We start from the raw sequence: 16,781 nt of genomic DNA on the forward strand, positions 1-16,781 counted from the left end.
ATGGTGGAGGCCCAGGGAGAAAAGCTCCAAATACGTAGTAAAATTATAAAAAATAAACTTATGTAAACCTAGCTATTTTTGTGCAAAAGAGCATAGAAAATATAAGTAAAAATCAGAGTTACAATTGATGCAGCATACAGTGGTTAGAATATTGAGAAACAAGATATTATACAACAAGTACAGAACTGCTTGAACATAAATTCAAAAAAGTTTCCATAGACAGGGTCATAAACTAGAAATCATAACTATAAAGGTGGCCTAAGCACCTGGTGCACAGTACTATGCACCAAGTGAAACTACACAGTACACGTGATCTAGGGATGTTGAAAATCAGGAACAGGTTAAATTAGTCTGGTTCTGTACAGGAACATATCCAAGTTTTGAATAGGAGATCTTTTGGTAGGTATTTGAAAGTATGTTTACTGTTTAGACAGACATCTAATGTCAGGGGCTAGAGAGTTCCAGGCCTTAGCAACTGCATAGTAATAGAGATTGGCCTGAGCTATGTAAGCATTTTGTAATTGTCAGTAGGGTGGTATTGGAAGGTCTTGGCTGACAGTGTTATGGAAGGTGAGCAGATCAGAGGGCAGATATTTTATTTGGTTGGTATAGCATTTGATGGGTCAGGAGAAGTTTATTTGTATTTTAGTATGTTGGGGAGTTCTAACCATCCTAGTTGCCTTGGGGAGAGGCATTGAGAACGAAGCTTAGCATCGGTTGCAGATTTTGAAATTTTATTGTAGCAGGTAGTTTATGAAACTCGGATTTGTTTAGGTTAGTTAGAACTGGGGAAACTTATAGTAAGGTGGACAGTAGATGGGTACGAGAGATGGTGATTTGGGATTCCTGTGTGAGGAAGCTCTTACAGCAGTATAGTGAACCTAGTTTTTATGAACTTTAGCAATTGTTAGTGCTTATGTTTATTGAATTTTAGATTTTGGTAAATAGTTGCACCTAGTAGCTTCGCTTGGGTTACTGGTGTGACAAGGGTATTGTTTTAGGATGTTGAGAATGGCAAGGTATGGGGTGAAAGTTTTGGATGGGTGGAAGAGCATGAGTTGGGTCTTAGATGAGTTTAGTACGAGTTGGGAGAGATTTAGCCATTTTTCTGTAGTAGTGAAGGCTTCCTGGGTTCTGTCTTGGAGTAATTGTAGAAAGGGGGCTGAGCAAACAAGGGTGGTGTCATCAGCATATTGTACTATTAGTTTGATGGGTAGCCAAGGGGATTATTGGTAAAGATGGAAATCGGTAAGGGACCAAGAATGGATGCTTTTTGAAGACCTTGTCCCGCTGGAAGGAGAGGGGAGAGTTATGCCATTTAACAGCTTGTTGCTGGGGGGACAGATTTCTAAACCACAGTAGAGAGGCGTTATCCAGATTTGAGATCAGAGTTGATGGCAGTTGCAGTGGGATATCATGTCAAATGCTTTTGACAGGTCTAGGAAGACAACAGATAACTAAGTTACCGAGATTTCTTTGTTCGTTGATGTGGTCAGTAAAGGATATAAGGGCAGAGGTGGTACTATGGTTTGGCCGAAATCCATGTTGGGAATTTGCTAGCAGGTTATATTGAATATGATTCAGTAGTTGGGTGTGTACACATTTTTCTAAGATTTTTGATAGGGGGGGATAGTATAGCTATGGGGTGATTTAATTACCAAGTTCTGTCAAGGATCCACCTTTGTGTAGGGGGACGACATAAGAAATTTTTCAAAGAGGGGACAGTATAGCTAGGGATCTATTGGAGTATGGAAATAGGGTAGACTATGGCAGAGGCGGCAGTCCTGAGGTAATCAGTGGGGAGTTTATCAGCGAGAGTGGTGGGTTTCAATTTGGCAAGGTGTTTACGAATTAAGATCAGTTGGAATTGGGTGTTGGTCTTACGGTGACAGTTTTGTATCTTGGGGGTATTTGTAGCAGTGGGGAAATTGAATAACTTTTGGATGGAGGAGGCGATGAGTCAAACTGGGTGGCAATCACCCTCAGTGTTTGAGTTTGGGGAAGGTGATTTTGCTTGGTTGGAGAATGTGTTTGATTGCAGACCAGAATTTTTGTGGATTGAGTGTTTTGTAGCTGGATAATTTTTGTCATTACATACGTTTTTTGCTGTGTTTCTAAGCTCTAGGAAGTATTGTCGATTTGTACTTGTTTTGTTGATATGCTAGGTTGCCCAAGCTATGTCTCGTTTGAGTAGGGATCTTGAGATCCAGAGGGCTGGGTTGGTTTTGGTACGAATTATACTTTGAGGGGCCATATGATTAAGGATACCCAAGAAAGTAGTAAAGTACTCCACAGCTTCCTCTAATGGTAGAGTTTTAAGAGGTAACCAGTTTATTTTAAGGTGTTGAATTGGTCTGGTAGGAAATTTTTGGAACTACGGATAGAAAGTAGGATGGGGGGTTTTATGGGTTTTGTGTGCTTAGTATGAATGTGGGTAGGTGATCACTGAGGGAGTCGGGTAACGTACCAAATATTTTGGCAGATGAAGGCTTGTTGGTTAGGATTCAGTCTAATATGGATTCCTTTTTGGTGGATTTGTCTATACGGGTGGGGGTTTGGATAAGCTGTGTGAAGTTAAATAGGTTTAAGTGGTACTTTGGGGGGGATGCCTTGATAGAGGCCCAGTCAATGTTATGTCCCCCGGATAAGTGTCACCTGAGGGAGGCCGGTGGAAGTCCAATGTAAAATGGACTAGAGTGGCAATATTGTCGCCTGGTGGTAAGTAGACACCTATAATGTTGAGTGGTTTCTGCTGGTTTAATTTGCAAACAGGGTTTCTGCATAGCCGAAAGTGGGGATAACTTATGTATTTGTTGGAGGGTAAGGTTGTGCCTGCAAAGTAGGGCAATGTCCCTGCCTCTATCTATTTGATCACATCTAAGGATGATGTAGCTAGTAGGGGCTATGGTGGTATCTTTGATGTGGGGCTTAAGCCAGGTCTCAGGAGTACAATGTCAGGGTTATATAACGGCATGTAGCTCTTCAATTTTATTCATGATGCTGCAGATGTTTATACGGGCTATTAAGAGGTCAGAGGGTTTTTGCTTGCAGGGGATATTGGGTCCATGTAGGTTTGTAGTGGAGGGGCCTGGGTTGGGGGGGGGGTGTCACCACTGAGTGCAAGTTGGTTAGTAGCAGTGGGCCAGTGTGTGTAGGTAACTGGCAATCATATTGTGAGTAAACTGGGTAATTTTTTTATAATTAGATTCTTTGTAGGTGAGCTTGATGAGATCAAAGGTGATGTGGCTGAAGATGGTAGGTGAAAGGTATATGCGATTATGGTGGTGAGTGTTTGGTAGAGGAGTGGTAGGAAGTTAGATGTTAGCTTAGGGGGAGGAGGACTGCTAAGAAAATTGCAAGTTGCAAGCATTTAAAACCTAGTAATTTGTTTCAAGACAGTAGAAAGAAACCTCTAGCTGTAAACATCCTGTCTCCTTCAGTGAAACAGAGGTAAACACAATCGTAAAACAATTTACTTAGTTTCTTAGTTTGCAGGTTAACTCTGTTCTTTTCCAATAGGGTGCACTGGTCACATTCTCGAAGCTCTGTACCTAACACAGTTCTCCACATAACGTATAGATGTTATGTAGTCCTATCTTGCCTCCATTATTACGTGTGGGTTCGGAGCTGATCCTCTGCTCCAACTCGGCCGCTTAGAATGCCTGAAGACTTCTGATTGGCTCGTGGCTAGTAGGTATCCCATGGTGCATGCGCACATTCCCCAGATCTCGTTTGCTGCTTGTGGCTAGTAGGTATCCCATGGTGCATGCGCACATTCCCCAGATCTCGTTTGCTGTGTCTTCAGTCGGAAGCTTCTTTTGGTTGGCCGTGGCCAAGTGATTTAGTTCTTTATTGATACTAATTAGGAGTTTGTTTGCTTCGTGTGAAGTGGTCTGATTGCTGACAGTTTTATTGTGGTACAGATTTGTGTCTTTAACCGGAATTGACTTATTACTGTTAATTCTTGGGCCTGTTGGCCTTGTGTGGTTCCCGTGAGTGTATGCTTTTAGACTAGACAGTTTAACTTGGAGGTGCTAGTTTGTCCCCTTTTTCCTTCTTGCACTAGGTTCGTTTATGTTGGAGAACCTAGTAAAACCGCTTATTTTTTGTTGAGTGTTAGGGCTAGATCTGCTTAAGTTAGAGGGTTTAGTTCCTCTCCTGTTGAGTGTGTTGGTTTTTCTCTACTGCCATTATGTCCAAAGAACATAAAGAACATCAACAGTCAAGGTTTAAAAAGTGTACTAAATGTTCGCAAAAAATGTCTACCACTGATGGACATAGCGTGTGTGTGTACTGTTTAGGGGCCATACATCAAGAAACTTGTCTCTTGTTGTCATTCCTTTAGCCCTAGAGTGCTCCAGGAACAGAAGAATAAGCTGATCCTAAAAGGTATGTTAGAACCTTCCTTCGAGGAAGACCTAGCCAGTTCTTCCTCCTGCTAGGTCAGTCTCCTAGAGAGAATAAGGGCAAGACCTGTAAAAGGCCTTCTCCAGCCTCAACTTCTGTCTCTGAACCTCCACAGAAGTTGCCAAAATCAGAGTTGGCCTCTGTCTCTGGCTCCACTGTCTTCGGAGCCGATTGAGATTCTGGACACGGACCCTGCAGTATCTGCACCAAGTGTTTCGGTGCCGATCACTAGCAGTCCTCTTCGGAGCCGGTCTAGACATTCCACCGGACTCCCCTACTCTAAAATTGCCTATAATGCAGAGAGCGAGGTCCCCCACACTGTCTTCCAGATCCTCCAGAAGCTTATCTGAAGACATAGAGTGGTGCTCAGACTCCTTAATTTGTCGGCCTTGCCAAAATTTTTATCGGCTCCGACCATTTCGGTCTCTGAACAGACTCCTGCTACTGATGCCTTTTTCTGTCACTACAGATAATTACCAAGATTTGTCAGCGTAGTGCTAACGAACCTTAGAGGATCACTCCTGCGCACTGCAGAAAACAAGACTGCCAGTAAATGCAACAGCTACACTTAGTGAATTGCACATCATTGATATTTCGCTGCTGTATTATTGTCCATGTTTAGAAGCTTAAGTACAAGTTGCAGTGATAGTTTACTAGCTCTGCTGAAACAACACCAGTCACCATTGTATGACTTGCAGTCAAATGTAGCTGAAGGGGCTTTCTCTAAGCTTGTCAAACACATGGAACCATACCACAACTTTGCTAAAGATTTCTGGACAAAGCCAAAAAGTACCCACATTAGGGACAACTTAGTCTAGAACCGATTTTGCATAAGCATGCGTTGTATGAACTTAAAAACTGTAATTGAGTGTAATCCGTAATTAACAGAAAATCAATTTTACGTGGGACAGGGCAAAAATGTGGCAAAACTGGATAGCATTGGACAACTGACATGCATGGGAATTACCTGCCACACACAATGCCTAGATAGAAATGCATGATTTGATACAGGGAAGCTAACACTGAGCAAATATGAAGTTACTTGCTAGGAAACTGTGGCACAGAGGTTGCTTTGCTCAGTTGTGTGGGCATGTTAAATGTACTGTGCAACTGTGTATTGCTACTATCTAAACTGGTCTTGATTTCTATGGTACTTACTGAAATGCATTGTGGAAGGTGAAGCATTTAAATTTGTTTTGCATGCTGATTTTTTTTATGCTGTTATGCTTGATATATAATTAACTATAGCTGTGAAACCTTGAAATATTTGAGCATGATATACAGGTAAGCAGGCAGAGTTAAGCTTGCATAAAATTCTGATTTTAATTGAAATGATTAAAAGGTTACTGCCCCATTGATTTAATGTGAGCATCATGTATGTGATGGCATCATGCGTGTTGCATTGAATGGATGTGGCTATTAAGGATGTGGAAGGCTTACCAGGTATGTGCTTGGACTGCTTGGTGTGAAGCTGGTGAAATTTTAACTCGTGTCATGCCCACAATATTGGTGCATATGGAGGGGAGTGAAATGTTATAGATGAAGCGGAGGCTTGGACAATCTGGAAGACCCTAAGGAAAGAATGAAATTTGTGTGGATAGTTACGTGATAGAACTCTAGAAATGGCAGAATAATGGAGACAATATTGTGGCACCTTAGTCTTAAGATGGAAGGATTTGTAAAATAAATTTGGGAGTGTAGTACGTGGACAGTTTGTGGGAGGTGATAGAGGGTTTGTCTTGTCCAACGGCACTTTAACAGGCAAACTTGAGAGTATTTTTTAGAAACCATCAATTTACTTCAAATATTGAAATACATGGTGGGAGTGACTGTGCTGTATGGATTATTAGCCAATACTTTGCATTGGTTTCAAATATCTTTGCCTAATATTTATAGGAGGTGAATTTGCATTTTATCCAGTTTTTATCCAAGTTGGAGTAACTTAAAGTCGTAGACTAAGGCACTGCTTGTAGTAAAGGGGGAATGCTTTTGATCATGAAACACAAGGAAAAGATAGTTTGAGGAAAGATTAGACAGTTTGTCACAATAGCCCAGACTGTTTTATAAATGTTTTTCTTTGCTAAAAGCCTCCCAAGATTCTACTATTCCCATCATAGGTATGATTGCTTAAATGTCACATTTTTTAGCAGTTTCCAACTGATGGTTAAAACCTTGCATCAGTGGCAAATATTCAAAAGCTGTAATGTGTGTAGATAAGCTCATAAAGACTAAAGGAGTTGAGATTTGTAGTAGTCTACTCCAAAATTCCTCCAAACCAGCATCAAACTGTCCCTGTATGGTAATTTTGTCCTTGAACATGGGTTCCATTAAATTTGACAGGTACACACACATAACTTGACATCAAGGGTTTTAATTATAAAGACTTGATCCTTGTTTGTTGCGCTACAGTTTTAGAACTGTTGGTGACCCTAGTATATCTTGGTGCTGGGGCACATTTGTGTGACAGTGCTGTTAGTGACTTGCCTGCCTGTAGGATTTGTGGGTCTACTACTAATTACCGACACGACGATTCCCCGACGAAAAACTCCCCGACGCCAGATGACCGACATCACACAAACCCGACAACGCAAAACACCGAACACCATTACACCGAACACCATTACACCGACACACGGAACGTAAACAACACGCGACACTACATAGCATACACACTAGCCCTGACCCAAACCCTAACCCTAAGGTCCAACACTATCGCACACTTCACCTACCTGCACCCTAACCCTAACTCACTTAACCCACCCCTAGCCCAAGCTCCGACACCATCACCTACCTGCACCCTAACCCTAACTCACTTAACCCACCCCTAGCCCAAGCTCCGACACTAACGCACACTTCACCTACCTGCACCCTAACCCTAACTCACTTAACCCGTCCCTAAACTACAGTCCTCACTAGCACACACTTACCTTACCGAACCATACCTCCGACACGAACACACACGCACCTTTCCCACAGCCTAACCCGACATCCCACAATCTCAAGCACTTACCTGACCGCTCCTAACTCCGTCACCATCGCACACGTACACATTCCCTTGTCGGTCTTTCCGCTGTCGGCAAATCACCCTGTCGGTACACTTACCTGTCGGTCATCTGGCGTCTGAGTTTTCCGTCGGGCATTAGTAGTAGACCCGGATTTGTACATCTGATCAGTGAGCCTACTAGAACTGGCACAAAGTCCAGAGCCTAATGTATTTTTTTACAAAATGTTAACAGTACTTGGACTAGTGACAGTTATACTTGCATCATGTGACTGTCTACTGCCCAGTGTAGACAATTTTACAGAAGTTCTAAATCTTGTCATCTGACCAAAGTACCAGAATCCAAGTGCAGTTGATTGGATGTGCATCTGCATCTTACTCCCCAATGAATTCTGCTTTCTGTTCTTTTCCAGTATCCTGGAACATGCATAAATGCATATGCGCACCAGGCTGAGTTGAGCACAGTTTGGTTTTGTAACTGCCCACCAAAATGTGGCATCCAGTGATGAATTTCAGAAGTCTGTAGTGACATTCACGCAACATACCGGTGAAGCTTAGAAATAAGTCCATTAGTTAGTGTTGCTGTTACACCCTTCAAACCAGCAGCTTTTTGAGGGTGTCATGGTAGTACAAAAGACTGCCTTGGACTGAGACCGTTGAGTTGTCCAACATTTACGCAGCCTGTATAGAACCACCGGTCCAGATAAGTCTTATCACAGTATACCAGAACTCTCAGCAAAAACTGTTATCCTTCAGGTGGTAATATACACCGTATCTTACAAAATATGGCAGTTTCCTTCAGCAAACCTGTCTTTCTGTAGCCTGTGAAAGGATGTGTCAGATGCATGGAAATGAACCTAAAAAGATGTCAACTTTGTGCAGAGCACTCCCCTTCGGGGGTGACTGCAGGGCTGTTTGAGCCCACTGTTGGTCTTTGATTGCTGACTTTACAAGGAATTTGGTCAAAATACTTGGGAGCTTTGAGTACAGTGCAAGGACAAGACTAATGTCATAACTATATGGTGATGCATAACTTGCTTTCCAGTGAGCAGAGCTCATAATCCTTGCATAGATTTCTGTTTTCTACTTTTGTACCCCTCAGGTCAAATGCCCAAAGAACAGTGTGTGTTCTGGATGATTTTATGCAACTCTGCAGTCAACAGCTTAGTATTACTGTTGCACCAGACAGAAACCTGGCCCAACTAAGTTGGGGAAAAGTGGTGGTTGCCATAAGCATACCCTCATTTGAGACTGGGATTATAGCGGGTTCACAATGATTCTGGCTTATAACCCTTTGAGCATGCTATACTTGTCAAGTAGTTCTGGGAGCAAAAATTTACCTTGACCTATTTGGTGGGGTAGAGCACTGATCCATGTGGATGCTGACCAATAAACATGCATATGAAATTTTTGCAGTTGTCAAAACATTGCATACCTGAAGACTATTGTTTTTAACCACTTGGGTAAGATGTCTAGGAGTCTCTCTGCATTACTTTTTAACAGTCTGGGATTAAATCCTTCAGGGTTGTGATAAATGGATGATCAGAATTTTTATCTGACCACAGCTGTGTTTTAATTCTTGCATTTGTTCTGAAACTCATAACTTTGTGAATTCTCTACTTTTGGATATTTAATCCTTTGCATGACCTCCTAAATGCTTTATCTCAGCTCAGGCAAGCGACTTGCAGAAGATTCACTTGGATGAGAAAACATTCCGATGGGAGCATAATCAAGATCAAATGGCAGTGGAGAAGTTATCCGATGGTATCAGGAAATTTGCAGCAGATTCGATCAAATTAGAAAACATGTTAAGGGTAAGTGTTTTATGTGGACATTGCATGATACACATCTGTGGAATACAGCGAACAGGGGTGCTCATTTAGTGGTGGTCACTGCCTGTATAGCTGTTGGCACCCAGATTAATATGAACACAGTAGGTTATTTCATTGTGGAATTTGCTTTCCTGTTGTCTTGATGCTTTAAACGCTATGTTTTTTTTCTGCTTACCAGAAGTCTTGCATGTCATGACTGCCAGCAGTGTCCGAGACTTGTGTGCCTTGCAGAGGGAAATATTTCCCCAAAGGAGATTCTGATGCAGAGGACTCTATTCCCTGGTGTCTTCCTGACTTTCTCATCTGTACTTCTGCCACATTGTACACTTTCAGAATATTACCTTCATTGTGTAGGGAGGAAAAACTTGTAATAGCCTTAAAACAAGTGTGAACAGAGTAAAATCAGATGCACTAAAGGGGTTTGTGTCTGACGAGATGAGTTGGTGACATTTTTTTGGAATACTGGTGGATAAGGGCTGAGGTCCGCATGCACATGATGCACTTTTAGGGAGTCTGCAGAGAACTTGGAGATTCATGCTGACCTAATATTTAAACATTGCTCCCCATTCTTTAGTGTAATAAACTACAGTACTTGCTTTTTGGACACTTTTTTTTGGCATGGGATGTAATTGAAGACTCACTTAGGTGCTGAGAGTTTCACAACTTGGTGACTTCTTCCTTTTGTTCAAGGATAGTATTTCCAGTTTGCCACTAAAGTTCATCTGGACAAACAAGCCCCTTTTCAGCAGACATCTGAGGGGGAAAAACTGCAAGAAATAACAGTGCATGTGCAACTCTGGTAACACTTAGTGGTGTTGCTTACCAAGCTCCTTGGCTATTTGCTGTAGTACCTGTGCAACATAGAGTTCTTGGGTAACAGCAACATTATTTGCTTTATTCGTTTTATTTTGTAATTCACGGCAGTGTGATTAACATAGAGTGCAGTGTAGTACATTAGGCCCTATAATTTTATGCATTTCTTAAGAGTAGAACACACAAGTAAGACCTGTATGTGTACATAGCAGAGTTGTACAGAGCAATTTGGTATAGAACAGGAAATCACTTGCCTGAGCAAACAATGTAGAAAAAGGAGCAGACTTTGTAGCAAAAGGTCCTTCAGGCTATAAAGATCCAGAAACCACTCGGTCATTGGTTTAGAATGAAGTACTTACAGTAAATGTTGCCAGGAGAAATCAGACCTGAAAGATTATGGGGTAAATTATAGAACTTGTAATTGTGATGGGCATTGGAATTTTTTTCATCCCTGCAATTTTGTGTAAAGCTGTAAGAAGCAGTTCACAAGTGCCGGTCGGCAGACTCCTGAAATTTTCATTTTCGAGTTTCAGAAACTTTTTCTTGCTCTAAACCGATGTTAGTAAAAGTCAGTAACTGTATTTCTTGTGGAAAGCAAATACCTCAAAGATTTTAATTCGTACTGTATTCCTTGCGTAGACCCTGACCACGGCATACCTCGCGGTCTGTTTTGTGCCTTATTTAAACCACAAACTATTCATAGTCTGTACATTTTTGCTTCTAAATATTTTGGTACTCTGTTCAATTGTCCAGATATGTCTTTGGTAAGCCACCCGACTACTGACATTCCGTAAAAACGCAAAGATAGACGGGCTGCCTAGGTCCAAAGCTGCCGACGACGCTTCTCCTAAGCTAGTCACCAGTATTCAGTGAGGCGCTTTCACAGCTCCTGATACCCGCCACTTCAGATTCGCAGGCCTCTACTGAGACCCATTCAGAACCCAGAATGCCACGAGATGCTTCAACTGTGGAACCTGCGGATGTCTCTACCTTGGATGAGTCCGGAGCCGCTGTGCAGGCACTGGTTTCTGAGGGTGTATTCAGGTCTACTGACTTGCATATTAAACTAACGCCATCTTCTTCTAGGCCTAAAACACGATTCATGCCCAGACCGCATGGTCGGGCCTGTATGCCTAAAAAACAAATAAGAATGGCTGAAGACCTTATTACTTTAATTGGGGGAAGCCAACCTTCCCCCTCTAATAGACCTAGGACTGAATTTGCTTATGATATGTCTGACCAGGATTCTGAAATTTTTGTCTCCTCTAATGACCAGGATTTAGCCTTGTCTACCTATGAGGATTCTGATGCAGAGGACTCTATTCCCTCTGCTTCTCCCCCAGAGGATTTTTCTTTTGGTGAAACCTTGCATACTTTTGGGGAGCATTTTCACTGGGCAAGCCAGGATTATTCTGATGCTAAAAAGAGGCTTAGAGACTTTTTACTCCTGCCCCAACACAGGCCTTTAGCTATCCCTCCTGTGCTGGACACTGACTATGCCTTTTTGGAAGCTAACTTGGCCCCTGACACTCTACCTCCTGCTCCCAGAAAACCTGATGGATATTACAGGGTTCCTGATTCTCACAAATTCCTTTTTAAAAATCCTACTGTGGATCCTGAGACCATTTCACAGGGACCCAAGGGCATTAAGGCTACTACTGCCAAAAATCCTACCCCCTCTGATATTCTAGGGCCCTGGCTAGATGGGGTAAGAAGGTATACACCTCTGCAACCTTGGCCATCAGGGCCTTAAATTGCCAGTTTCATATGTTAAAGTATCAGCAGCCTGTTATTGGATTGCTTAAACAGAAAATGATGATTCCTGATTGTGCTGAAAATAAGGATTTACAGGATTTAATGCATTCTGCTGAACAGGTTGGAAAACTTAATTTGCAATGTGGTTTTGAATCACTAGAGGCATCTTGCAGGGCTGCTGTCACTGGGTCTGTAATTAGAAGGCATGCTTGGCTTAAGGAGAAATCTTTGCCAGATCATGTTAAAACAAATTGCTGGATGCTCCCTTAAATCAGGACCGCCTGTTTGGTGTCAAAGCAGAAGTTCTTAAAGATGGAGGCAAAAGCTAAATCTATGCAAACTGTTATTACAAGTGCAGCCTCCTAGATTTAGTAGGCACTGGCCCTCAAAAAAAATTTGGTCCTTTCCTGCCTCTTCCAGGCCATCTCAGTTCAAACCCAGAACCAGCAGAACAAAAAGGTTTCAGTCCCAGGGTTACACACAGGACTAATCAGTGGGGGGCTCCCACTTCCAAATCCTTTTTGGTGATTCCAAAATTCAAGATGCTAACTTCACCAGTGCTTCCCATGATAGGCAGATATGCCTGGCTGGCAACACTGGATTTAAAGGAAGCCTACATGCACATCCCAATCGAGGAATCTTGCAGAAAAATACCTACACTTCAAAGCAGGATGCATGTACTATCAGTTCTCTGCACTGCCCTTTGGCTTATCTGCTGCACTCAGGGTATTCACGAAGTGCCTAGCTCCAGTCATTGCATTTTGCAGGCAAAGAAATATTCAAATATACCCATACAAGCAAGCTTTAACACAACTTCCCAGATGACTTTCCTCACGCCAGAGAAAAATTAATTTGACAACTTACTTCAAACTAGTGGCAGCTATCTGCAAGACAAATACTGCAAGCCTTGGGGTTCATGGCCTCGTGCATTCTAATAATTCCATATGCAAGACTGCATGTGAGGAAACTACAATGGTATCTAAAAAGCCTCTGGTGTCAACATTCTCAGGATCTAGAAGCAATGATTCCCATCATACCTTGTCTACGGTTGGAATTCCTTTGGTGGGCAAAGGCCTGCCACCAAAACAAGGGACTACCATTCACTCTACCCCCTGCTGCCCAGATCCTAACTGATGCATCAGACTATGTATGGGGGGGGGCTCACCTGGCAGGGAAGTGCATTCAGGGCAAATGAAACCCAAGTCAAATGCACCTGCATATCAGTCAAAAAAAGTTAGCTGTACAGAATGTTCTGACAGCCATCAAGGACCACAGTCAAATGCACCTGCATATCAATCAAAAAAAGTTAGCTGTACAGAATGTTCTGACAGCCATCAAGGACCACATTCTTCCAGGACAATTAATGGTGAAGACTGACAACACCACTGTTATGTGGTACATAAACGAGCAGAGGGGAACCCACTCATACCCTCTCTGCAGACTAGCCATGGCTCTGGAACACAGCCTTGAGCTACCAGGTGCATCTACAAGCTCAATTACTGCCAGGAAAGCTAAATACACAGGCAGATGAACTAAGCAGAAATCTCATGGACCCACACGAGTGGAAACTGGAACAAAGGATTTTCATCATGTTGATTTTAAATGGGGGATCCCAGATATAGACCTGTTTACCTTCCCCCAGGACTACCAGTTGGACAAATTATGCACAAGGACTCCCCACAAACAAGCTTGGAAAGTGGATGCTCTGTCCTTCAGCTGGAAAAATCTATCAGTTTATCCTTTCCTCCTCTGCCTTTCCTCTCCAAAGTACTACTAAAGATCAAAAAAGACAAACCAAGGATGATACTGATTGCACCAGACTGGCCACGCCAACACTGATGCCCCCTTTTGCGTAATGCCACAGCTGGCCCCATGGCACCTACCTCAGACCCCCTACCCTGTTGTCCCAGCAGGAGAGCCAGATTCTGCACCCCTAGCTTCAAACCCTGAACCTGGCAGCCTAATTACCTAATCTCTTACCATCCCTCAGTAAACAAGTGTTGGATGTCATTTTGGAGGCAAGGAGGCCTAGTACTAGAAAATCTTATGCTGAAAAATGGAAAAGATTCTGTGCCTGGAACCAAACTCTAGGGATGGGCACAGCAGTGCCCAATTTACCTCAGATTCTTCATTACTTAACTGAGATGCTTCACAAGGGCCTTAATTTTGTATTGGAAAAACTCACTCTTCCTCTTGAGCCAGCTGCAACTGCAGAGTTAAAATTTCTTTCCTGGAAAACAGCTTTCCTTTTAGCAATCACTTCAGCAAAAAGGGAATCTGAATTGCAGGCCGTTATGGCAGTGGAGCCTTTCATCTTTCATGTGGACAGTGTATCCCTCAGGATCAGTCCCTCTTTTTTATGCCCAAGGTGGTATCCAGTGTGGCTCTTAATCAGTCCATTCATTTGCCAACCTTTTCTAATCCACAGAACAAAGGGGAACGGATACTGCACTCCTTAATGTGCACAGACAACTTAGATTTTACTTGGACAGGACTAAACCTCAAAGGAAATCGGAACTGCTGGTGGCATTTGCTGCAGGGGCAGAGGGGAAGGTATTTCAAAGCAAACCATTAATAAATGGATAGGCCATTGCATTCATTTCTGCTATAAGCACCATGGAAAACCTATTCCCACAGGGGATTAGACCCCATTCAACCTGGGCTACATCTACTTCTACAGCCTCTGAGGTGTCCCTACCAGAGACATCCTAGAAGCTGCTACATGAAGTTCTGTACATACTTTCACCAAGCATTACCATTTGCCAATTTTCTCTAAATCTAGAGCTGGCTTTGCCACTGCAGTCTTGCAGGGCCTTATAGCTGCTCCTAATGCTATTTCAATTCCTCCTCCTATCCTTAGCTTTGGGAATCTACCCAAACGTAATTATTGCAACAGTGAAACACTAAGAACATAGTACAGTTGTGTACACTTACCATAAATGTAGATGTTGGACTGTATTCACTGTTGCAGTCCTGGTTACCCTCCCTCCAGCCCCCTGACTTCTTTTGGCTTTACCTCTATTCTCCTGTACTATACCTAAAAGCGCTTTGGTGTATTTGCGTGTGTACATGTACTTCCCATTAAGGGAGGCACCTGACTTCTGGGGCAAGAAAAACTGATGTAATGACGTCTGCTGCATGCTTTATACCCCTGACTACCTGATGTCATGGAAGATGAGACCGCAACCGACGCAGGACCCAAGACTTTGATAATCAGGCCAACTGAGGGCTACTGCAAGCAGATAACCCAAATGTGATGACTGCAACAAGTGAATACACTCCAACATCTACATTTATGGTAAGTGTACTCAACGGTACTTTTCCAATGGCATTTTAATTTCTTATTCCTTCAGTTTCAGATTAGTCACAAGCAGTCTACATAACTAAAATTTAACTTTGTGGATAAAGATAGTTGCATCTTAAACTCATCCTTGTATTCTAGCTTTGAATGTATTGTATGCCATAGCAATGCAATTTAAGGAAAACAAGTTGCAGAATGTTACATGCTACATTTCATTTTAGTAATCCCCTTTTCCCTTCATTTAGACCAAAATGTTCAGTGCAGAAAATGGACAATGAAGCAGTCGTTCCTGGATCAGCATTGTGCTCTTGGCAACCTGAAGACATGAAATTTTACAGTTGGAGATGACTAAAATGTGCATCTGTATTATGATGTGATCTTTCAGCTGCCAACTGAGTCGCAGTCTTCTTGGTGACATTGTACTGGACCAAAGTCAATATTTTAAACTGTGTATATTTGATACTGAGATTTTCCCTTTAATAAAACAGTACTTAATATGTTTAGTGGATGTTAGTTTCAGTAAATCTATTTCATAGTGTGTATGCGTGGCTTTTTCCATTGTACTAGACACGGTCATGTGATGGGTGTGAAAGGAAGAGGTTCTAATTGCAAAAAAGTTTTGCTTTCAAATTAAGGTCTGTTACACATGGTCATATTTTCTGTGCTTAGGTTCTGTGGTTTTACAAACTAGAATTTCAAGCCTGGGTGGAGTGAATTTTGCCCCTAACCTAAGGGGCATATAAAAATCCTCCCACTTTTAAGGAACACTAAAGAAGCTGCATGTTGCACTTGGATTGTAAAGTGTGCATTCTAACAAGCGAGTAGCTACACATGATTTTTTTGTTAAAATTATGCACATTTCAGATGTTTAACCGATTTGAATGGTTGAATGGTACTATGAAAAAAGTGCTTTTTTTCAGCCCTAGACTGGCAGCAATACCAAGCAAACCAGTCTGATCTAAAGTTTAATCTAGTTTTAGGATAAGGCAGATCGAAATGTAATGATGGCAGTAATACCCACTTTGACCAAAATAGATTTGCCTACATATTAATTACCCAGTTTCTCATGCATTTAATCGTCATTTCCCTGGGTAGATGTTTAGTGACTGTCTAAGCTGCCCTGTCTAATTGTTTGCTTAGCTGTTTCATGGTGTAGATTTAGTGGCCAGCCATACAAAGTTAGTTGTTCCTTTATGCTCTCTGCATGATTTCCATTATGCTGAAAGATTGTATTATGGAATGGTCTATGTTCTGTGATGTTGGAGAAGGGTTCTGGGCAGCACCACAACCCTTAAACCCTACATTAAAGGAAGACTCGTGCAGTGGCATTTAGCTGCTGAATGAACCAAGCAAGGGAGTTGAGAATTGAATGAGTTGAAAGCTTTGTGGTTAGAGGTAGAGCTGTAACATGGCTGTATGAAAGTAATGCTTAACACTTCAACTAATGTTAGTGTGTTAAAAGCTTAAGCGGTTATGGTAGCTTTTTTGCAGATGAGCAAGCCCCACTATACCTCTGTGCTGGAGACAAGTCCCTACACCTAGGTTACAGCTCCTTTGGGAGAGTTTTCAATGTAATCTCTCGCTCTTTCAGTATATCACTAACCTCATGCCACCCAGAACTTAAGTGAATACATCTTTCTCTTTAAAAAGTGATCAGTGAAACCGAACAAAT

The 16,781-nt window shown here is 42.2% G+C and overlaps 1 protein-coding gene across 1 annotated transcript in view; it reads left to right on the forward strand.

Annotated features, from left to right (window-relative positions):
* The window catches only part of TALDO1 (transaldolase 1), a gene marked incomplete in the record, with an annotated part of 238,994 nt that extends 223,382 nt beyond the window's left edge, over positions 1–15,612 (forward strand). The window contains 2 exon segments of the mRNA XM_044059431.1: positions 9,077–9,222; positions 15,355–15,612. Coding sequence (XP_043915366.1) covers positions 9,077–9,222; positions 15,355–15,387 — 179 coding nt within the window.
* Between the last annotated feature and the right edge of the window lie 1,169 nt (positions 15,613–16,781).

Source organism: Protopterus annectens, chromosome 17.part0 (assembly GCF_019279795.1).
Source record: "Protopterus annectens isolate FY-2018-M chromosome 17.part0, PAN1.0, whole genome shotgun sequence".
NCBI lineage: Eukaryota > Metazoa > Chordata > Ceratodontiformes > Protopteridae > Protopterus > Protopterus annectens.